The sequence below is a fragment of the Trachurus japonicus genome, chromosome 7 (assembly GCF_045865225.1).
Source record: "Trachurus japonicus isolate A0001 chromosome 7, Traja_1.0".
Taxonomy (NCBI): Eukaryota; Metazoa; Chordata; class Actinopteri; order Carangiformes; family Carangidae; genus Trachurus; species Trachurus japonicus.
Window position 1 is genome coordinate 33890587 of NC_140913.1, and position 24762 is coordinate 33915348.

The window sequence follows — 24762 nt, forward strand, 5'->3', positions numbered from 1 at the left end:
AAAAAAAAAAAAAAAAGAGTCGTCTGTGCTTTTAAGAAATGTATCAATGCAGTGACTCATTAATTGTCTCCTATAATGGCTTCAAGGACTTGCTGTTTAAACAACGAAGACTGTGCAACTTATCTATCCAAACATTTCACTGCAAAAACTCAAAATCTTTCCAAGAATATTTGTCTTATTTCTTGTGAAAATGTCTCATTTCTAGTCTAAACTAATCTCTTTCAACTTAAAATAAGACTCGTCATCTAAAAATTAACTTGTTTTTAGATCATTTTCACTTCTTTCAAACAAATTTTCATTTGAAATAAGTAGAAAAATCTGCCAGTGAAAGCAAGTTTTCTGAGCTTGTAATAAAAAAGAAAAACTTGTTCCACTATCCGCCTGTGAATATTCTCATTTGTCCAGGTCGTAGTTATCTCAAGGAAATTTAAATCGAATGCAACTGGACTTGGTTATTTGTCTAGGAAGACGTTTCACCTCTCATCCAATGAACTGATTGGATGAGAGGTAAAACGTCCAGTTGCATTCGATTTAAATTTCCTTGAGATATTGTTCCACTATCAAATTTTTCTACTTATTTCAAGTGAAAATATGCTTGAAAGAAGTAAAAAGTGTCTAGAAACAAACTACTTTTTAATGTTTTCAGTCTGATTTTAAGTATAATGAGATTTGTTGTGACTAGAAATGACATTTTGACTAGAAATAAGACAAATATTCTTGGTAAGATTTTGAGTTTTTGCAGTGCTTGTGTGATCACTTGTTAAAAGTCTTTTCTCTGAACCCACGAAGCTGCGACTCAGCTGAGATATCATCCTTCAAAAGAAGTCGGAGGGGAAAAAAGAAAGAAAGAAAGAAAGAAACAAGATGTGACGATCAGTCGTTTATTTTAAGTGTATAAAACAAGAACACACTCCAGCTCATCATGTCGCTGTTTTATAACACACACGTGCACAATTTCAGTCTCCATTTCTTTTTAAACCAATCCCAAGCATTTCCTCAACTCTCACACATTTAAGGTGCTTGATGCGTATAGTGCCAAGGTTCACAACAAGACCAGTTCATAAATAAACCACATGAAATTGGCAGTAATTACCCCACTGACCCCACTAATTACACTTTGCTCCTAAAACTAACAATGGGCTTATTAAAAAGCAGCTGCTCCGTCCCCCCAAACAACACACACACACACTTTTAATTATTGCAACAGAATGAGTTCATTGACATTCAGATGGACATAAAGTTTCTATGCATTAATGTTCGTAAGTATCGAAGTTAAACAAAAGTATGAATATTGATATTTGAATGTTTTTGCAATTCAGAAGAATAAACTTTGTCCATCGATTAATTGATATGTTTTAAAAAAAAAGAAGTCACTATCACAACCCCCTAAAGACATAAATAACATCACTTTTGCCAAATGCAAATATTACAATTTTGATTTAATTACATGTGACATTTCTTGATACAGAAGTGAATAATAAACATAACTATTTACAACCTATTAATCAACTTCCTTGTAGTTTTTTGTACCCATTTTTTGACTTTGAACACAACCACATGCTGGGTTTAAACAACCAATTTCTGCCTTGGTCCCTTTTTGATTCAGCACTGAGTTGCCAAAATCGCCCCAAATTGGGTTATTTTTGACCCAGCAGTTTTAAGAGTGTTTTTAGTTAAAATTTGCATAAGAAATCAAAAAAACTTTAAGATGTTTGTAATTTATTCAGAAAAGCTGTTCAGTCTAACACAACTAAACTTCATAAGCTTCATAATAGTGGTGTGTTTTTTATTTACAGTGTAACTGTTTTGTAGTGCATGATATCTTGTTGTTGTGTCACCGCTGCCCAACCACTGGCTGCTTGTGTGATTAGCAGATGGTTTATTGTTGTTAATCGTTTGCTCGCTTACAGCATTTCAAATAGTTCCTCATGAGGCTTTGAACGCTCTGAATCAAATATGGCACCTCATTCCTGTTGCTGTGGTAAGTGTTGTGGTAAATGTTTCCTGTGAATGTGTCCTGCTTTTCTTTTCTTTTTTGTTGAAATGCTTTAAACAAAACAGATGATAAATATGATAAATAAGCATGAAAACCTGAAGGAATAGTTTAACAACTTGGAAAACGTGCATATTATTTGTTGTCTTGTGAAGAATTGAATGAGAAAACGAAGAGGGAGAGCTAGCTTAGCATTATGTATTAACCAGAAATTGATATTTTTATGCTGTGATATGTCAAATATATATATAAAGAAAAGATTGAATGTGTCGATTTAAACATTTTTGAGATGCTGGTTGGTAGGGGTGGAAGAAAAAATCGATTCACATAAATATCGCGATATCTTTTTTGACGATTTTTAAATCGATTTTCTTTTTTTTTCAAAAATCTTTTTTTTTTTTTTGAATTTTTTAAAATATTGTGCAATGTGCATTTGTTAGCCTTTTTTACATACAGAGAGTACAGGTTTTGAAAAGGGTTTAAGTTCACTTTATAATGGAGTATGTTAATTCATAGGCTCCTACAGTATTTGTGTGCAGATAAATATTAAAAATGCAGACTAAAAATCGAGAGAATAGGCAATATCGTAGAATCGCAATTTAAATCGAATCGCCATCCAAAAAATCGTAGAAGAATCGAATCGGGAGAAAACCATATCGTCCCAGCCCTACTGGTTGGCAGGATTTGTTCTACTCCTCCTTGTTTCCAGTCTTTATGCTAAGCTAAGCTAACTCTCCACTAGCCGTAGCTTTTTCTAATTTATTTCTCTTGTTAATAAAGTGGAAAAAGTACATTCACCAATGTGTTAAACTATACATGAACATATAATCAAATAAAAAGAACATCATGTTTAATCAAAGCTAATGCTAAGCTAAAATGAAGAACCTCAAGTATTTCCACCGTGTGTGTGTGTGTGTTTGTGTGTTTGTGTGTTTGTGTGTGTGTGTGTGTGTGTGTGTGTGTGTGTGTGTGTGTGTGTGTGTGTGTGTGTGTTTCCTTTAGCTCAGTAACTGGATGCTAATCCTTGTCACACCGGCTGTAGTAGCTGAAGATGGTGTTGTCGATCCACCGGCGGTACTTGGACACGGCCGTGTAGACGCCAGGGAACTGGGGCTCAGCGCAGCCGTAGCCCCAGGACACCAGGCCGTAGACCCGGCCCTCGCAGACCAGTGGACCGCCAGAGTCGCCCTGAACCGGGAAGACAGAAACACATAATAAACCATAAGTCAAGTTAAAAAGCAACAGTGACTTGATCTACACTGCAAAAACTCAAAATCTTTCCAAGAATATTTGTCTTATTTCTTGTCAAAATGTCCTATTTCTAGTCAAAACTAATCTCTTCCCACTTAAAATAAGACTCATCACCTAAAAATTAACTTGTTTTTAGATCATTTTCACCTGAAATAAGTAGAAAAATCTGCCAGTGAAAGCAGGTTTTTTTGTGCTCGTAATAAGGAAGAAAAACTTGCTCCACTATCAGATTTTTCTACTTATTTCAAGTGAAAATCTGCATGAAAGAAGTAAAAAGTGTCTAAAAACAAGCTACTTTTTAATGTGATGAGTCTTATTTTAAGTATAATGAGATTTGTTTTGGCTAGAAATGACATTTTGACTCGAAATAAGACAAATAGTCTTGGTAAGATTTTGGGTTTTTGCAGTGTGTCTGTGTCCTCTTTGCCACACACACCCATTGTTGTCCAATAGTTAGGCTATTAAACACGAGCATTTCACCTATTTGTCTGTATGTATTCATCCACGGCTGAAAATAGTCCCATAACAGGAAGACTGTGTCCATTTGAGTTAGGCTACATTTACACTGCAAAAACTCAAATATCTTACCAAGAATATTTGTCTTATTTCTAGTCAAAATGTCATTTCTAGTCTCATTATACTTGAAATAAGACTCATCACAGAAAAAGTAGCATGTTTTTAGACACTTTTTACTTCTTTCAAGCAGATTTCACTTGAAATAAGTAGAAAAATCTGATAGTGGAGCAAGTTTTTCTTTCTTATTACAAGCACTAAAAACTTGCTTTCACTGGCAGATTTTTCTACTTATTTCAAATGAAAATTAGTTTGAAATAAGTTAAAATAATCTAAAAACAAGTTATTTTTTTAGGTGACGAGTCTTATTTTAAGTGGAGAGAGATTAGTTTTGACTAAAAATGAGACATTTTGACAAGAAATAGACAAATATTCTTGGAAAGATTTTGAGTTCTTGCAGTGTAGCTACTAAAAATAAGGCTGTCCATTTGTTTCAGTAAGTTATTTATACTTTATTAAAAAGTAACACACCATATCCTTAGATACATGAATAGACATTTTACAGCCAGTGCCAGAGATGAGTTTAACAAATGAGAGACAAATAATTACTGTAAAGTTGAAATTGACAAGATGTAGTCGCAATAGCAAAATAAAAGCAATAGATAGAATCAAATGTAAAAGTAAAAGTAAATGCAAATGTAAAATGTAGGCTACATTTCATTTGGGCTTTTTGGGCAAAAACATGAACACTATAAATCTTATTTTGTGGAACTTAAACGAAGATGTACTTCAGAATGAGAAATGAGAAGAGAAAAAAAATCCACATAGAAAAATATACAAGATTTATTGTAATGGATTCTTAACTGCAAACTTCAAAAGGATAAACTACTACAGATGTGACCTACTATATAAGTCATAAACACAAAAGTATTAACTTTAATAAACTTTTATTAAACTTCCTCTTACCTGACAGGCATCTTTTCCACCGGCGGTGAAACCAGCACAGATCATGTTCTCTGTGATGTTGCCATTGAAGGATTTACTGCTGTTGCAGTTGTGCGTGGAGACGATGGGGAGCTTGACGGTGCGGAGCGTGGAGGGGATCTCTCCTCCTCTGGGGTTGGTGAATCCCCAGCCCGACACCCGACACATCCGGCCCTCTGCGATGGAGGCGTCGTGCCGCGGCAGCAGAGCGATGGAGACGTAGTTGTTCAGGTAAACCGGGGCCCTCAGCTGGAGACACGGTGGAGACACGGTGGACAGAGCGGTGAGTAAAGGAGCAGTGGTTTTTGTAGTGGGTAAACTGCTTTTTAGGTGGGTAAACTGTACTTGTATCACATAGACCGGTGGTTCTCAAACTTTTTTATATCAAGGACCCCAAAATTGATACAAATTAGACCACGGACCCCCATTGGATAACATTTTGAAACAAGCACCAGAAATACACAAACAATCAATGTACGTTTTAATTAGGCGTACCTTTTTTGAAAGATTATAGAGAAATTTGTGGAAAAAAGTGGTAAAATTTCTCCAAAAAAAGTTGAAACATTTTTTTAAAAAAGCGGTTAAAAATTCTCACAAAGAAATAAACAAAAAAGTTCACACATTTTTTAGAAAAAAGTAGTAAAATTTTGCAATTTTAATCTGGCAAAATTTCTCAGAAAAAGTGGTAAAATTTCTAAAAAACAAAAAAAGTTTTAGAAGAACCTTTTAAAGTTTCTTAAAGAAATTCTAGGAAAAGTGGTAAAATTTCCCAAAAAAAAAGTCAAACAATAATAAAAGAAGTGGTAAAAGTATAAATTGTAGTAAAAAAAATAATTAATTAATTGAAATTACTCAAGAATTCTAGAAAAAGTGGTAAAATTTTTCAAAATATTATAGAAAAATATGGTAAAATTTCTCAAAAGAAAAGGGGGGGGGGGGCAAATAATAATACAAAAAGAGGTAAAACATTTCTTTAAAAAAATAAAAAGTAGAACAGAAAAATTGAGAATTGAGAAAAGAAACCGGTAAAATTTCTCAAAAAACATTCTAGAGAAAGTGGTAAAATTTCAAGAAAAAGTTGTGGACCCCCTTGAACCCTGTCAACGCTCCCACTTTGAGAACCATTGACATTTACTTTAGTTAGATAGTTTTGTTGTACTGGTATACTGAAATATTTATGCATTTTCAGTGGGTAGGCTATACTGAGTAAACTGAGTATCACATAGACTACACCACTGTAAAGGAGACACAGAGCAACATCCGAAATCAGAAAAAACAAAACAAAAACAAAAAAAAACCCAGTAGCCTACTTTGCGTACTGTACCTTTATTAGCATGATGTCGTTGTTGTTGCTGGTCACGTTGTATTCAGGGTGTGGAACCAGAAGATGAGGCATGATTTCCTGCTCTGTGCCCTCGTAGATGGTGAGAGAATAGTCTCCTGCCACGATCATCATGTACTTTATCCTGCAGAGATAAAAACAGAGGCAATATCCTCGCTGTCAAACGGCTCTCTTTAATATTAAAGGTCCCATATTTTACAATTTCCCACTGTTTTATTTTAAGTTGTCAAATCCACAGGAAGATTTATTCATGGTGTTAAATACCTAGACCCAATCCCAGTGCAGTTTTTTTCTTTCAAGCTGCTAACATAAATCCTGCGGTGTTGGATGGTGGATAAGCTGTAGGTGGGCGGGGCTTGGGTCATGGATGAGGCCGGAGACTGCTCCGTTGTGATATCACAAGGTTACAGGTTTAGGCTCAGTTTCTGAAAACAGCTGCGTGCATCTCTCTGTGGACTGAGAGCTTTGATAATTCAGAATATAGACTTGATTTATGGAAATATCACCTTTTTGAGAACTTAATTACCTTTGTCATTAAAGGGATACGCCAACATTTTTTTTTTTACGTGTCTTGCCTCACTCCCGAGTCCATGACCAGCAGATAGACACCATCCTTTCGACTGTGCGTGCAGTAACAAGGGAGATAGAGCCGTATTGCCCGTAATTAGCTTAGCTCAAACACTGGAAGTGTATAGGTAGTGTTAGCCTGCCTCCACCTAAAGTCATCAGAGAAACTCTTCAGCAACACTAAACGGAAACCGGCGGGTCGATCTTCGTCTCAGAGCTGACAAAACTCTCCGGTAAGGCATCTTGAGCGGTCAAATGCCGCTAACGGGACGAGATCGGTCAAAACGGAGGGTTCAAGCAAAGACGGTTTATTTTGGTTCAAGCTATTAACATCGAGGGTAGGTTAGCTTCCTATTTCAGAGTAAAAGCACAAATTCTATCGTCATGGTTTTCTGTATGTAAAGAGCAACGGGTGTTTTATTTTGTGAAAGTAACCGGAAGTGCGTTGGTCACAACGGCTAGCTTCAGTAGCGCCGAATTCGTCCGAACAAAATTGTAAACAGCTGGTATTTAGACAAATTAACGACACACTGCTGATCTAAACGGCTACTTTCTCGCCTAAAAATGTTTGAAATGTGGATAAAGTGATATATTTACAGAGTTTAGAGCTAAAACGAAATCAGCTTCTGACTGCTGGTTTCAGTTCAGGTAGGAGGCAGGCTAACACTACCCATACACTTCCAGTGTTTGAGCTAAGCTAATTAGCGACTTTAGGTGGAGGCAGGCTAACACTACCTATACACTTCCAGCGTTTGAGCTAAGCTAATTACGGGCAATACGGCTCTATCTCCCTTGTTACTGCACGCACAGTCGAAAGGATGGTGTCTATTTGCTGGTCATGGACTTGGGAGTGAGGCAAGACATGAAAAAAAAATGTTGGCGTATCACTTTAAGACATAGCTAGCAGGCAATTAACTCGGTTTTTGGCATGAATGCAAATGAGCATTAGACCTGAGGGACCTGAAGAAGTGAGGTTTAATCACGGCCTCATCAGTGAATCCTAATATGCTATCTAGGTTTTATGCAACAGCCGCATGGTGCAACTTCTACTTTGTATAATCTGGTGAGATCTTTAAGTCATCATCATGACCCCCTAACCCACAGATTTAAAAAAGGTTTGAACGTTTTCTGTTGTCGATCTTTATCTTACAGGAGGTTTTATCGGTGCAGGCGATGGAAATACAACTCCTAAATGTGTTTGAATGATTTTTCCATTCTGTTCCTATGACTATGGCTTTCTATGACATTCACTCTTACAACAGTTTTATTATTGATATCAATCATGGCTGAATTCCATTTAGCTGCCTCAGTGTGAGGCTTCTTATTGCACTGGGACTTTTATTGTGAACACAACAGAGTCATTGCTAGTGTGACATTTTAGTTACACGTGCAACACACAATTAAACGTGTCAAAGAAAAAGTAGCACACGTCTGATTAATGACAATAATGGCTCAGTTCCTTTTTATTTTTTGGCTGTAACAGAACACTGTAGCCTACCAGTGAACCAGCATAGCACTCTGCCAGTTTCCTGGTACTGAGACAGCCTTAATGAACAATAATATAGATTATAATGAAGATAACAGCAGCTCACCCGATGTTACAGTGTGCTGCTGTGATCGCCCAGTACTTGTTTATCAAGGAGCCTCCACAGATGTGCTGACGCTGCGTCGTCTGTATCGACACAATGTACTTGATTGAATGTGGAACTGGTGCGTATCCTCCGATTATTCTCCCCTTTGCAACGTCTAGACCTGCAAGTCACACAGAAGGAAATATAACGATTAGTTCAGATTGGGTTTAAAGAAAGAGACACACACACACACACACACACACACACACACACACACATACTGTATCAGTCCATAAGATTTCTTTACATAACACACAGAACACACACAGCTGTGGTTTGATTAGATTACAACAGCTGCTGCAGCATCAGGGGGAACAACAATAAAAAACAACAACAGAGATGATTCTGGTTTAAAAGATCAATGAAAAAACAATCTCATCTCTGAGCTGCACTGAAGCACATTCAGTCTATTGATCTCATGTTAACACACGGAAAAACACTTTTTATCTCACTGATTTGATTTTTTTTTTGGTGTTATTCTTTATGCAGTGGGTTTGAATCCTTATTATTTTTATTTAATAATTTCCATTTTGTGCCTTTTTGATGTATTATTTTTGTGCTTGTTAATGTTAATTTCTTCAGGAAAATATTGCACTTTTTACTGCACCACATGCATCAAAATAAAGTAATGTTATGATCTTATATTGCCCTAAAACACTATTTCAAGCTGTTATTTCAACTAATAACCATTAACTGCCTCCTTTTGAATCTGTTTGTTACCAAATAAAAACCAACAGCCAGTGCAGAGCAAAACTGAGTTGAATCAATTGTGTTTTTGTTTTGTGCTACAGGTTGTTACCACATCTCTTTGCAAATTGTCAGAAAACCAAGACTGAAGTAAATGTGTTTTCCCACTGAATTCACCATAAATATGGTTTTAAGGGCATTAAACTAGTCACAAGTTTTCTCTATCCACAAGTTTCCGAACGTCATCTATGGGCAAACCCGGAAGCCGGTTTTGCCGGTTTAGTGGAATTGTACGGTTACGTTTCCATGTTTTTCAGTCGTTGTCATAGTTGCGGTAAACACATGGATCTATTAACGCTGGCTTTTAACACGGATGTCAATTTGTGTGATATCCACTGTTAAAAGCTGGTGTGATGATCCATGCGTTTTACAGATTTTCATTGGAGAAAAAAAAAAAAAATCCATGCATTTACCGCGACTACTGAAACCATGGAAACATAAAATTCCACCGGAAGAGCAAAACCGGCAAAACAGGCTATGTTTTTGACGTTCGGAAAAAGGTGGATAGCAAATGTGATTATCACTTACAGGAGCTTTACTGTAGCTAGAGTTGTTTGTACATTACAGGAGGTTCAGGGCAGTTTGGAGGCTGCACACTGCAAAAACTCAAAATCTTACCAAGAATATTTGTCTTATTTCTAGTTAAAATAAAATGAGACTCATCACATTTAAAAAGTAGCTTGTTTTGAGACACATTTTTCAAGCATATTTTCACTTGAAATAAGTAGAAAAATCTGATGGTGGAGCAAGTTTTTCTTCCTTATTACAAGCACAAAAAACCTGCTTTCACTGGCAGATTTTTCTACTTATTTCAATTGGAAATTTGTTTGAAACAAGTGAAAACTGTCTAAAAACGAGTAGATTTTTAGGTGATGAGTCTTATTTTAAGTGGAAAGAGGTGAGTTTTGGCTAAAATTGAGACATTTTGACAAGAAATAAGACAAATATTCTTGGAAAGATATTTGAATTTTTGCAGTGCAGTGATCAGAGATAAGATGGAGCTAGTTGGTTAGCATGCTGCTAACTTCAGGTGATAGTGGAGACAGCTGTTGGCGAGACAAGGGAAGAAGTCTGATGCTGTAAACAGCTGTTAATGCTAATGTTAGCCATGTAACAGTAACAGAACTTATAATATAGGTCAGTGAAGTTGGTGAAGCTGAACTGGATCGATGGTTACGTGCATGAGAGTGAACAACAGCGACCGAGAGCCATTACAGCCACAGAAGAGAAGAGACAATGGCTTCTCTTAGCTTCTCCTCCATATTGACCCTGAGGCCATAATTAGCGGCAATGGTGTGTGTCAAAGAGCAAAATGGTAACTCTATACAGCGAGATAAACGCACACACTCATAATATACGGACATGAAAGCATTATGTAAGAGGCTAGAGCTTGGGATTGAACCTTTAACAATGGGTCTCCTATTGGGTGTCATGCAGGTTTGAAGTGTATAGAATTAGATATCATAACAATGTTTTAATGATTACTGCACACACACACAAATGCATGCACAATTGCACATACATAGACTTTTCTGCCTTTTCTATTTTTCTACTTTTCTCATTTGTCGATATTTTCAAAATAAAATACACTAGGAAAGTAAAAGTTTATCAGTTTCCTGCAACATCTCTTGTGTTGAGCCCCAGATCCCAGATCCTAGATTCTAGACCTAGATCTTGTTAGAGATGATTCATTCTGTCTTTGTGATATAATTGTCAGGCACAAAAGGGGGCGTCGGCCACAATTACTTATTGTTATTTTTGTCATTGGGCTTCATCTTTTGTCTTTTGTCAGGTTTCAAGTTCTTTTCACGCAGAAGGAAACTTTTACTGAACTTGTCATTTCAAAAGCAAAAGAGAAAACAGCAGAGCCACTTATCATACAAAGTTTTAGAAAATACATGCAGGTCAGCCTCTTCAAACAAGCTGCAATCATGTGTATTTACAGTACATTTACACAAGATAAAACAGCCTCTCTTCATTTCTCTTAATGCTCATATTCCTTTTTGGACGTTTCTCATGTGATTTAATGATTTAAAGCTGTTAGATTCTCACTCTGTGCCATTAATCTCACACTTTATTTTGCCAAAACACTTCCTCAAGAGAACATCAGTGCTTACAGTGCCACAGCGGAGAGGGATGTATTTAAAAATTAATAGACGGGTTACTAATTACACATCAGATAAACATTCTGCGCCATATAAATATTTATAAAGTTTATGAACTCCAAAACTGACGATGCACTTTTTTTTTTTTCTTAAGGATGTTGGATAGACAACAAAGTGTGTGTAGCCTCAACTTTCCTGTCCAGGTTTATCAGCACATACAGCTTCATAAATAACCTGCCATTTCAAAATAAAAGCAGCTTTATATTATTATTAATTATTTATTTTACTTACAATTGACAGCCAGGACGTCCAGCAGCAGAACACACAGCAGTAAAGATAAAGATGGCAGATCCATAGTGAGACAATGGCAGCAGCAGTCGTCTGCCCACAAAGAGAGGCTTCAGCTGTCTGCTAATCTCAACGGGAAGTCATCACACCTGCACTCTCGGGTTTCTTATAGTTCTTATTTCCGTTTCCATGGTCACCACCTTGTCCCCGGTCGGATATATAATTGAAGCTTCCACAGCACAGGACAGCACGGCTCGGCACGGCACGGCACGGCACGGCCCCCCTTGTCTTGTCTTGTCTCTCACCTCTACTGTGACCTACTGGAGCGCCGTCCGATACTTGGGTCCATTGTTTATGTAATCGTCCACTTTGTTGTCGGCCCATTTACTGTCACATAAAGACCGAGGGTATATATATAGAGAGAGAGTTTTATATTGTGTTGTCATGAACCTGCACATCTAGATCCTCCTGTAAAAGTTTTATCACTGTTTTCTCTCTCTCTCTGATGTTGTAGCTGTCGTCTCAGCCTCATGCAGTGTTTTGACTTATTATTGAGCAGTGGTGGACAGTAACGGAGTAAATTTACTTGAGTACTGTACTAAAGTACATATCCAGAGGATTTGTACTTTCCAAGACAAATATTTTTACTTTTAGTCGAGTTAATTTCTGGGAAGGCTGAAAAGTACTCGTTACTTTCAGGTCTTTTTCTAAAATCCTATTGGACACAAGCTGTGTTTGTCAAAGAAGGAAACCCTGACCCCTAAAAGCAGCACATCAGTGCAGCTGCTTTCAAAGAGTTCATTCTCACAAACAAGAGTTAAAAGCTCCTTACATTCATTTAGAAACAATTATAGTAATTCACTGATGTGAAAAATAAGAAATTTACTCTTACTTTTACTTAAAGCAGAAGTAAGTGATATATTTGTGTTAATATAAGTCTTAAATAGTTATATTTTCTGACAGCAATCACTTACATAGAGTGTTTGGACCGAAACACGGGTCTGTCAGTCACTCTGCTCTGCTCTGAGCCGAGGAGAAAACATTTATCGTATCCTACAGTTTTTATCCAATGAGGAGAGAGAACGGCATGCAGGGCTGTGTGTGCAGCCAAGGGACGCCGTGAATGTGGCGACGTAGGGACGAGGACTGTTATGGTGCGTTCAAGGAAACTCGTATTTTTCCGACCGTGAAGTCGTACCAGTTCGATCTGGTACGAGTTCACCGGTCGGAAGTTACGAGTGGCCGTTATAGTGACTTTCACCGGTAAAACAGGTCGGAAAAACACGAGTGGGTTGCCTGGAACGCTACAAAGTCGTAAGTTGTGACTTGAAGCTGTAATTTACGATTTCAAAAGCCTGCCTGGAACGCAGCATTAGCGAAAACGACCGGACCACTTACTTCTGCTTTAAAGTAAATTTAAAAGCATGTACTTTTGGATACTTAAGTACCTTTAAAAGCAAGCACTTTTTTACTTTTACTCGAGTAACATGTCGACTGAGCTACTTTTACTTGTAACGGAGTAAATTTTGACCAGTAGTATTTGTACTCTTACTCAAGTACTGGGGTCGAGTACTCTGTCCATCTCTGCTTATTATTGAAGCTCCTAATACGGATCAGATGGAGCTGCTGTCATTCCCTAAATGAAAGAGTGAGGGTCTCTCTCTTCATCATCGTACAGTGTGACTCGACTCCTCATTGATTTTCCCCAGGACGGATTAATGAGGGTTTTGACTGATTACTGTACAAGCAGCGAAAGCTTTTGTATTAGACCAGGTCGTGGGAAGGAAGGAAGGACAGCAGCGCTGCAGCTCCACATCTATTCCGGGGACCGACCGGGTGTCATTAAAAATGGAGCAGAGTCTCATCACGGCTCTCATCCCTCTGTGGAGTTCCTGACCTCGGCCGGCTAATAGCCCTCTCTGTTGCCCTCCTCCGCTGCCACCGATAGCTCCTGGTACCTCTGTCTCGTTCCCTCATCCCCTCATCCCCCCTCCTGGGTGCTGACCGTCGCCTTTTTTCCACATGACCTCCTCCTCCTCGGGTCCAAGTGCTGTCATCGTTATATTACACATGGCTGCCAGCTCCCCCCCCCCCGTTCTCACATTCATCTGTCTGTGGCCCTGGGATGAAAAGCCAGCTGTACATCACCGAGCACAAACACAAAGCTTTAATCCGCCACCGTCCTGTCTGTTTTATACTCACTGAACCTATCAGCTGATTGGAAATAAGAGTTTTTAAGTTGCTCTTTCCATTCACTGCTGCATAGAAAGAATATGCAGAATGGAAAACACTGTAATGTCGTTATAGTGATAACACTTTTATGTTTATTTTTGCATTTGACAAAGGCCATAACTCCATCTATGAGGCATTTGCAAGTGTTTAGTCTATCAATGTTAATTTTTACATATTAAATTATATGAATGAATGCCACTTTTTGGAGAATGCAATAAACAATATGGGTGAAGTGCATGAAATATAGCTAAAAGCAGAAAATGCAGTAAGGGGACATTAAGAGGTTAGAATATTATGTATAACTAGTTTGGATTTATAATGTATCAGAGATAAACTTCATGAATATTTACATATCATACTATAAGCTATGTTTTTAAACTTTGACTATTTGTTTATGCACCAGTTGTGGTTGCTTGATATGAGAAGTTATAGCCTAATTACATTTATGAACATGTATTAAAACAATGTGTACAAACGGCTTATAAATGCTAAATGAGGGGTTAGGTGCATCATCAATCAAAAGCATGTGATTTTATTCATCATCATTCACCACCAGTCGTCTTTATGACTCGATAAAAACAAACTTTTATCAGGTTGTTTGATCATTTTCTGACTGATTTAAATGCATTCCAGGTTCGTTCGTTCCTTCGTAATCTGTTTGTTTTTAATTACTGACGTGAGAGGAATAAACTCTGCTCACTTAAAAAATAATAATTAATTCATGACTGTAACAAAATGTTTCACTGGAGAGTTGCCGTGACGATCCTGAGATAATCTTAGTTTACAGTCTCCAGAGAGTGTCGGGACACCGACGGCTCATCGGTGTCAGCAGCAGTGACTCAGCACTGACGTCCTGATTAAACTTTATGCAGCGTGAACAACATGTTCATGCTGCTCACAGGAGTTTCTCATGACAGCGTGCATCTGAACATTTTGACTTGAACACAGCAGGTCAGCTATAGGAAAACACTAAATTTAACATTTTGGTAAATGAAGTTTCAAATTCAACCTATAACGCAGCTAATTTAGCCGGTTAATTCTGAACCTGCAGATTACGTGGCTGTTTTCGAAGGCTCTAATTTGTGCAGGAGGTTGTTTGTGACCCGTAGTTACGTTTTGTTGCTAGGCGACACCTAGTGGTCACAGTATGTATGACAGGAAGTGCAGTAAAGAGCCTAAGGAGCGTAAGGAGGAGGTTGGAGTGAGTGCATGGGTTAGCTACACATAAGAGTGAGGTTTGATCCCTGTATTACACTGGCATTAAAACGAAGTTAACAACGTGAGTAAGTAGTAATTTATTCGTCCATTCAACAAAACATGAAACATATACACACACAAATCAGTTTTCCATGTCCAATAATTATTCATGCCCACCCTATTTACAGTAAGGAAAGATTGCACAAACAAAACAAAATTGTGAGAAGATTACAATCCGAAAACGGTAAGTAGCCTAATATCAAAACAAAACAAGCAGAACCATCGTTTTGTAATAATATTGTAATTAGCTTATTTATCCTAATGTTTTATATTTATTCAATGCATTGATTTTCGTCATTGTTATAGTAACCATAGCAACAAATATCATGGGATGTTGACAATTTATATTGATCATGATTGATTATTTTTCCCAAAGCTAGAAGTTTAACCTTCTATTTCATCACAGATGTGTTGTGTCAGGTTGTCATGGTTAAAGGGATAGTTCAACGTTTTGGCAAATTGGCCCATTGCCATAATGCCTATAGAGGGTATGCACATGACGTCACGGTACTCGTAAGTCACTGTGGAACGTCCACTGAGTGGCAAAAAGACGAGTGGCAGAGCCGCCAAAGTTTAAAAACGAGCAAGTAACGAAGCGATTTTCTCCGAGCCCACACAAGTCTGACATGTCTAGCTTTGCCAGCATGTAAAGCAGCATGACCGAACAGAGCTGCTAAAAATCTTGAGGATACGTCTCACTTTGACCGAGTTACATTCAACAACCTGTTCTCAATGACGGAAAGTAAATTCACTGGAGCGGTCTTTTTTTTTCGATCGATCAGCTGTGTTTACAGTTTCAGGTGTCATAGTTCTGATGTTTAGACAGATAAATTAGTCCTCTAACACATCCTACAGTTTGACTGGTCAGAGTTTTTCAGAATAAAAGCAGCTCGTGTTTTAGTGTCGGGAGTCACTGTCAGGACGACAGTAACAGCTGTAATCTCGTCCCTCTGCACAATAACAGTGAGCCTGTCAGTCACTCTGCAGGTACCGCGGTCACTGCATGTTACAGGAAGTGTCAGTGGAGCAGACGGTTGTGTTGAGCTGGTTGTCGATTCCTTTTGACATCAATTTGTTTTTATATAAGATATTTGTTTCCAGTTTATCCAGTTTATGAATCCTATCCGCCAGCATGTTGAGGGAGGTTTGTTTTGCCACTCAGTCCGATCGAACGGGGCGTTGCCAAGGGCAACGTGACGTAAACGCATACCCTCTATAGTCATAGCAGTAGGTTCGTTACCTTTAATTGTCGGTGCAAGCTATTTTTAGAACGGCAGAGCAGAGCCGTGAGCTGCTCAGAGCTACGCTACGGAGGCTCATGGGATTTCTTGGTTTCCCTCATCAAACTCATCAAATACACAATCCAACAACTCCACAACGCTCTGGTGGACAAGTTGTGAGCTGCACATTCACCACGCTATGAGATAATAACACAACGTTACCAGACAGAGTTGTTTTAGAGGGAAATACAGAGACTACTTGATGAAAAACTGTCCCTGAAGGCAACGCGCATCAGCGGTTTTGCATGAATTTACTTCGAAAACAACTTGAAAGCAACTCCTAAAATAGCTTGCACCGACAATTAAAGGAAACGAACCTACTCCTAAAACTAGAGGGATTATGGCAATGGGCCAATTTGCCAAAATGTTGAACTATCCCTTTAAGGCCAAGCAACAGGTTATTATGACCCATGGTTACATTTTGTTGATAGGCGACACCTAGTGGTCACAGTAATTATGACAGGAAGTGCACTGACATAGTTTAACGAGCAGAAGGAGTTGCAGTTGGGTCAAAACACAGGAGAATGAGGTTTGATTCCTGTATGAAATTAAAACAAAGCCACCCACGTCATTGTTATAGTAACCATAACAACATCACGTGATGTTGACAAATTATTGTAATGATGATCATACTTTTCCTAAAATTAGAAGCAAGCTTAAAGGGATACGCCAACATTTTTTTTTCGTATCTTGCCTCACTCCCGAGTCCATGACCAGCAGATAGACACCATCCTTTCGACCTTGCGTGCAGTAACCATGGAGATAGAGCCCGTATCACCCGTAATTAGCTTAGCTCAAACACTGGAAGTGTATAGGTAGTGTTAGCCTGCCTCCTACCTGAGCTGAAACCAGCAGTCAGAAGCTGATTTCATTTTAGCTCTAAACTCTGTATCACTTTATCGACATTTCAAACATGTTTAGGCGAGAAAGTAGCCGTTTAGATCAGCAGTGTGTCGTTAATTTGTCTAAATACCAGCTGTTTACAGTTTTGTTCGGACGAATTCGGCGCTACTCAAGCTAGCCGTTGTGACCAACGCACTTCCGGTTACTTTCACAAAATAAAACACCCGTTGCCCTTTACATGCAGAAAACCATGACGATAGAATTTGTGCTTGAAGCTAACCTACCCTCAATGTAGCTAGCTTGAATCAAAATAAACCGTCTTTGCTTGAACCCTCCGTTTTGACCGATCTGGTCCCGTTAGCGGCATTTGACCGCTCAAGATGCCTTATACCGGAGACTTTTGTCAGCTCTGAGACGAAGATCGGCCCGCCGGTTTCCGTTTAGAGTTGCTGAAGAGTTTCTCTGATGACTTTAGTGAGGTGCTGATGATGCGTTCAGGTCGACCTGGTTAAGACCGAGCTGAGCCCCGAGCTGAAGGAGGAGGAGGAGGAGGAGGAGTGAGGCAAACACTGAACACGCTGGAGGGATCACATATCCCACCCACCCTGGGAAAGCCTCGGGTTCCCCCGGCTCAGTCTCTCTCCGTTGCTCTGCAGAGCCGCAGTGCAATAAACATGAACAACCTCAGCTCTGATTTACATCAAGCAAAGTAGCTACAGTTAAAGGCCAAATATCAAGATATCAACACCTAAAGTGTGATGAAGTGTTGATGCGGCTGACAGTTTGTGACACTCATTAAGATACATGTGACTCATTAAAACCAGGCAGCACTAGTGGATATAGGCTACACACTGCAAAAATTCAAATATCTTACCAAGAATATTTGTCTCATTTCTAATCAAAACAAATCTCATTATACCTAAAATAAGACTCATCACGTTAAAAAAAGTAGCTTGTTTTTAGACACTTTCAATTGAAATAAGTAGAAAATCTGATAGTGGAGCAAGTTTTTCTTCCTTATTACAAGCACAGAAAACTTTGCTTTCACTAGCAGATTTTTCTACTTATTGCAAGTGAAAATGATCTAAAAACAAGTTCATTTTTAGGTGATGAGTCTTATTTTAAATGGAAAGAGATAAGTTTTGACTAGAAATTAGACATTTTGACAATAAATAAGACAAATATTCTTGTTTTTGCAGTGCAGTATGAGCTGAACCATCACCTCCCCTGTTACGCAGTGTGTTATGCAAATGAAATCAAATTCATATGCATTATGTAGGCTAATATATTCTGATATGCACACAAAATATTAGTCAGTGATTATGGAGACTCAGGAGATCTTGTAGGAAAGTATTCATTAATTGTCATTCATTCAGTTTATCTTTTCTGCAGCCTATCACAGCTTGCAGACATGCAGGTTAATTGGTGACTCTAAATTGCCTGTAGGTGTGGATGGTCGTCTGTCTGTCTCTCTGTATGTGTCAGCCCTGTGATTGACTGGCGACACTATTCATTAATTCAAATTAGTAAAATACTTTAAGGCAAACAGACTTAACTATGCGAAATAATATATTTTGTGAGCAGTATAAGATTGAACTGAATACAAACTTCTGAATTTACTTTCCTAAAATCTTTCTTTTTCCTCTTATTTCAAAACAAACTTTTTAAATATAAGGATTGTTGCTTTTCTGAATGAATCTCTTTGGTCTTTGGGATCGGTCACACAAAACAATCAGTTTTAATTATGATGATGATGATTTGTTATTTCTTAACTGTTTAGAATAAATCAATAACACAATATTTAATTTAAGGTGTTTCGTAATAAGACGTGTTATTGTTTTTAGTAGCAGTTGTAGTTAATTTTAGTCCTGTTATTATTTCTGGTATTGATTTCTACAGTATTAGTTTTATTACTAGGGACGCATCAGTTGGTATTAGTTCTATTTTTGCATATTGTTGATCACACAATCATGAATCATCTTCATCTTAGTGAGATGTTGCAGAACAACACCAGTGTGTGTCGTGGCCTGTGTGTCGTTCACAGCCTTTTGTGCAAACAACACAGTTAGACGTGTAACCTCAGAGTAGTAGTGTGTTTACGTCTCCTGGGTTTTCCACAGGCTCTCAGCCAGTAATAGGAACAGATTTAAAGGGAAATCAATGAGGAAATAACGACTCCAACCCGCTAACAGACTCTGTTCTTTATTATGTTACTGATATATCCAACGTTTATTGAATGTCTGATGTCTCTGATGTGTTTTAATAACACAAACATCTCAGTGTGTTGCAATGTGAGGTTATGAAAGGAAATATGAGTGAAATCACAAAATTTCTCTGGTTTTATCTTTATACATCAACACGGCTGTAAATATTTACTGTAACCAGGTGATGATGGTGACTGTGTGCAGGTGTTCCCATCCTAGATACCTTCATATCCCAAGGTGCAACAGACACAATACAAGAAAAGGCCTCAGCTTTGTCACGGAGTAGGTCAGTTTCATTGTTGCAGTGTGAGATCGTCGCAGTAAAGAACAGGACGAAGAGATAATTTAAACAAAAGAAAATGGGAGAGGATACAGTTTCACTATAAAAAGGCAGGAGGAGAACGTCGGCCCCACCAGTTGGACCTACAGTACGCTGAAGCTTGCTGTGTTTGGACTCAGCAGGTAAGTAGGACGTGATTTGGACACATCTAATAATCAGATTTCAGCGTAGGATGATGTTGTAAATATAAAAACATGTACTGGGGAAGTATTTCATAGCAATGTAAAGTCATGGAGATACAGTGTGACGGAAGCCAAGAGGGATCATACTTGCAAAGTACATTTTTTTGCATGTTTTTTAACAGACGTTTCTTATGTCAAGATAATGGAATAATCATCTCAAGGAAACTAAGCTCGTTATATTATGATAAAGAAGATAACAGGACAATTATTCTATTATCTAAACATAACAAAGTTACGTTATCTCCAGAAAACAGAATAATTATCACATTATCTCAAGAAAACAATTAATATGGTCTCTCTCCACATCCATATACATGGAGGGCCTGAAAGGCTTTCCCCCCCCAATATTTTTAGTTTCATCCATGAAAGCCTTCATTTACTTTTTTTTCTTTATATAAAAACAAAAGAAATCACTTGATGCTTGGGGGTTGTTTACAAAGATGGAAAATAGAATTTGGAAAAAAAAAAATCAATTGCATCTCTGGGCTTGTTTTGACAGATAAGGAATAACACAAAAACCTTAACAAAAAGGGGAAAAAAGAAAATATTAGAGCTTATTAAGAGAATTACAATAGGATAATAAATTAATAATGAAAAAAATATATATATGTATTTTTTTTTTTTAATCATCAACAACCTGTCTGTAGCTGTGCAAGCAGAGCTGGGACGACAAAAGTTTGATCATAACTTGTAGTTGTATCTTATAATAATATAAATCCATAATTTGGTGTAATGTATTCATTTTTTAATCACATTAGACACTGGATGAACAAGCTGCTAAAAGTCCTATTTCTCAATTACAGGTGATAACTAGAAACATGGATTCACTACGAAGGTCTTCTGTGCTGCTGCTTTTCATTTTCTTAGTATCAGGTAAGTTTAAAATGTTCATATGCATATATATTATGTATATATAGGCAGGGCCGTTGATCAAACAATGGTTGAAAAGAGGATTAAAAAGAGACACGTTAATGAATTTCCCACACCACAGAATATAATTGTAAACCAGATCCAGTATTGTTTGGGCCTGACTGGCTGTTTGTTCCCACAGAGGTGAATCCAGCCAGGATCATCGGAGGCCAAGAGGTTTGGCCTTACTCCATTAAATATCAAGCATCGCTGCAGTCGACCAGTGGCGAACACTACTGTGGAGGAACCTTGGTGCATCCTGAGTGGGTGGTGTCTGCTGCCCACTGCTGGAGACCGTGAGTACTGACGTTAGTCTGTAGGGTCACACGGGTACAGCAGTGCAGACTGATGGTGTGTGTATTGTGTTATAAAGTGAAATCAAGGATGTGATATGTGTCATGTGTATTGTGTATTTTTGCAGTTAACCTTTCTGTGAACCGTTTTCAGGTTTTAAATGCATACAAGTACCACATACATTTGTTTATAGCATCAAGGCTTTTTGACTTTGTCAGGAACCTCTATTTAAACAAAATAAAACAAACAAAAAAAATCACAAATTTCTAAAATGCTCTGGTTAAGATTATGACATCTGTGGTGTTAGGGTCTTTTTTGACCCAGTTATAACGATAAGAACAATAATGAGAGTTAAAACTGAAATCATAAGTGCAAAACCAACCTTTTCATGGATAAGGAAGTTTAACAACGTAACCAAGAGATGAGAAACAAGTGGAATGGTGAATAATTGTTTTTAGTGTGTTTTACAGCTGATTTAAGACCCTAACACCATAGATGGTAGCAGAAAGCTGAAAAGAGGAAGGTTCAATTGAAGCCAAGAGATACTGACAAAAAGGGCCAAGGGGCTCACACCAAAAAATATTAAAACCAATATTTTCATGGATAAGGAAGCCTAACAATGTAACCAAGAGAAGAAAAACAGATTGGATGAAAAAACAAAAAGTTTTTAGTGAATTTTACAGCTGATTTAAAACACGGGTCAAAACTGACCATAACACTATAGATGGTACACTGCAAAAACTCAAAATCTTTCCAAGAATATTTGTCTTATTTCTTGTCAAAATGTCTCATTTCTAGTCAAAACTAATCTCTTTCCACTTAAAATAAGACTCATCACCTAAAAATCAACTTGTTTTAGATCATTTTCACTTGTTTCAAACAAATTTTCACTTGAAATAACTAGAAAAATCTGCCAGTGAAAGCTAGTTTTTTGTGCTTGTAATAAGAAAGAAAAACTTGCTTTCAAGTGAAAATATAGCCTAGAAATCTAGCTGCACCCTAGCGGCAGCAAATATATTTGCTCAGTAGGTGGGTCTAGAAACGAGCCATAGGAACTTTTTGAGTCTCGAACACCGTTTGTGTTCACCAATCACAGCGCTCTATCTGTTTAGAGAGTCGTTGGGCAGCTTAACGCCATGACGACATACATTTTAATTGGCTTGTCAGGCTAACGTCATCCTGCTCTTTGCTCTGATTGGTCGTAGCGCTACCCTATTGGTGCAGAGGCAGTTTGAAAGACAGCCTTCATCCCGCCCCCTGGATTGAGCCGAGGTCTACCGCTCGTTGCCAGACTAGACATGTTAGTGAAAACATGCTTGAAAGAAGGAAAAAAAGTATCTAAAAACAAGCTGCTTTTTAATGTGATGAGTCTTATTTTAAGTAGAATGAGATTTGTTTTGACTAGAAATGACATTTTGACTAAAAATAAGACAAATATTCTTGGTAAGATATTAGATTTTTTTGCAGTGTAGCAGAAAGCTGACACAACACGAAGGTCAAAGGTTAAACGCTGAAGCACCTTGTGTTTTCTTTTGGCCCTCAGGAGCAGCAGGATGCGGATAGTGCTGAGTGAGCACAGTCTGAGCAGAGAAGAGGGATTTGAACAGATCTTCAACGTCTCAAAAATATACGTCCACAATTATAACTACAAGACGTTCAACAATGACATCATGCTTATTAAGGTAAGCAGAAGCAGAGGTGCTGTGTGGAGCAGATGTGCTGCTGTGTGTGAAACTAACAACAACAACAACCTTTGGTTTGTGCTGCAGCTGAGCGAGCCGGCGCAGCTGAACGCCAACGTCCAGCCAGCTGCTCTGCCCGATGAAAACACCCCTCAGCTGCGCGACGACGTGTGCACGGTGAGCGGCTGGGGCGTGACGCAGATCTACAGCTACTACCTCTCACCGGTGCTGCGCGCCGTGGACGTGAGGGTGCAGCCGTACTGCAGCTACTACTACTGGGGCCGCATCACCTCCAACATGCTGTGTGCCGGCTCTCGGCTGGGGGGGAAAGACTCCTGCCAGGTACAGGAAGATTTATTGTTGTTATGCATGTGTCAAATGCTTTAATTATATAATATCAACTCTTGTTTTTATTCTACACTGCAAAAACTCAAATATCTTACCAAGAATATTTGTCTTATTTCTAGTCAAAATGTCATTTCTAGTCAAAACAAATCTCATTATACTTAAAATAAGACTCATCACATAAAAAGCAGCTTGTTTTCAGACACTTTTTACTTCTTTCAAACATATTTTCACTTGGAAAAAAGTAGAAAAATCTGATAGTGGACCAAGTTTTTCTTTCTTATTACAAGCACAAAAAACCAGCTTTCACTGGCAGATTTTTCTACTTATGTTTGAAACAAGTAAAAATTATCTAAAAACAAGTTAATTTTTAGGTGATGAGTCTTATTTTAAGTGAAAAGAGATGAGTTTTGACTAGAAATGAGACATTTTGACAAGAAATAAGACAAATATTCTTAGAAAGATTTAGAGTTTTTGCAGTGTAGAGACTGTGTATTATGTATTGTACTTCTTCCTTGGCCACTTTTTAGGAGTGATTATGAAACAGCTGTCATAAAACCAACACTAAAAGTCAATAGTCATTGTCTAGTTCACTTTACTTTAAGTATGAATTCTTGTGCTAAAGTACATGGCTACTGACAAATTGACATTTCACTAAGAAATTGAAAAGTTCACTGTCATGGCAGGACCGGAAAAGTCCTGGGGTCACAATGGTCAGGACTCACTGGGTTCAGCCTCTTAAGATCATTAATGCCAGTTCAACATTACTAAGTTTACAGAGCTGTGTCAAAAAAAGTCAATTTATAGTAAAGTTTATTCATATAACAATCTCTGTTAAGGCCATGTCTTCATACAGATTCACAGATGGACTAGTAGAAGTGAAAGTGACAGAAGAGTCAAAGAAAAGTGTTAATTTTACATCATTAATATGTAAATATTAAATATAAATATGCAAATTTGCAGCAATCAAACCAAAATCACACCAACAGTGTAGCTGTGTGTAGTTGTGGAGTTAGCATTATAAGAACACTCAGGGTTTTTTTTCCTAATTAAAGCAAATAACTCATTAATCAGATTATTATACCAGCACATTTCTCTTTGCATGCTGCATACTTGGTGTCACCTTAAACTTAATTGCTGTGACAGTAATTAAACTTGTCACCCGTCTCTGATCTGTCTCTGCGGCCCACAGGGCGACTCCGGCGGCCCCCTCATCTGTAACGGCCACTTCGAGGGCATCGTGTCCTGGGGCATCAGCTGTGCGAGCCCGCACTTCCCTGGGGTTTACACCAAAGTGAGGAACTACGTGAACTGGATTAAATGGATAATCGACAATGACGCTCCGTAAACAGACACCACCAGGCCCGAGGAGACTGCAGAGATTCATTTGATTCGAAAACAAAGGGATTCAAGCTGATTCACTATATAATATTCAACGGCTCTCTTTAACATTATTAACATTATTTGAGTTGTTTTTTTTTAAATCATCATCTTTACACACATAATTTTTTGTTTTGTTTTGGCCATTTATAAGGTTGTAATAGTAGTAGCAGTAGAAAATATGTAACAGCTGCATTAAGCAATAATGTTAAAATCAATAATAATATCATCAATCTATGTATCAAAGTGTTTTTATTTTCACGTTGAATCAAAAAGTCTATATTTTATGTGGGAGTGGTGACTTATGATGACAAACACCTCTCAAATGAGCTATATTGAGTTATTTTATACGCTATAATTATTAAAAAAATATTCACTGTGACAACTTCAAGG

The 24762-nt window shown here is 37.9% G+C and overlaps 2 protein-coding genes across 2 annotated transcripts; one reads left to right on the forward strand and one right to left on the reverse strand.

The window, feature by feature from the left end:
- Positions 1-3010: 3010 nt before the first annotated feature.
- Positions 3011-11488, reverse strand: LOC146985181 (trypsin-like). The gene is made up of 5 exons (XM_085783019.1): positions 11425-11488; positions 8243-8402; positions 6066-6207; positions 4724-4990; positions 3011-3181 (listed from the first exon to the last, which is right to left on the reverse strand). Exons 1-5 carry the CDS (start codon positions 11486-11488, stop codon positions 3011-3013), a joined length of 804 nt encoding a protein of 267 aa, XP_085639145.1.
- Positions 4758-24366, forward strand: LOC146985182 (trypsin-like). The gene is made up of 7 exons (XM_085782988.1): positions 4758-4972; positions 19442-19699; positions 20563-20632; positions 20811-20964; positions 22506-22644; positions 22732-22986; positions 24182-24366. Exons 3-7 carry the CDS (start codon positions 20578-20580, stop codon positions 24335-24337), a joined length of 759 nt encoding a protein of 252 aa, XP_085639114.1. The 5' UTR covers positions 4758-4972; positions 19442-19699; positions 20563-20577; the 3' UTR covers positions 24338-24366.
- The last annotated feature ends 396 nt before the right edge of the window (positions 24367-24762 follow it).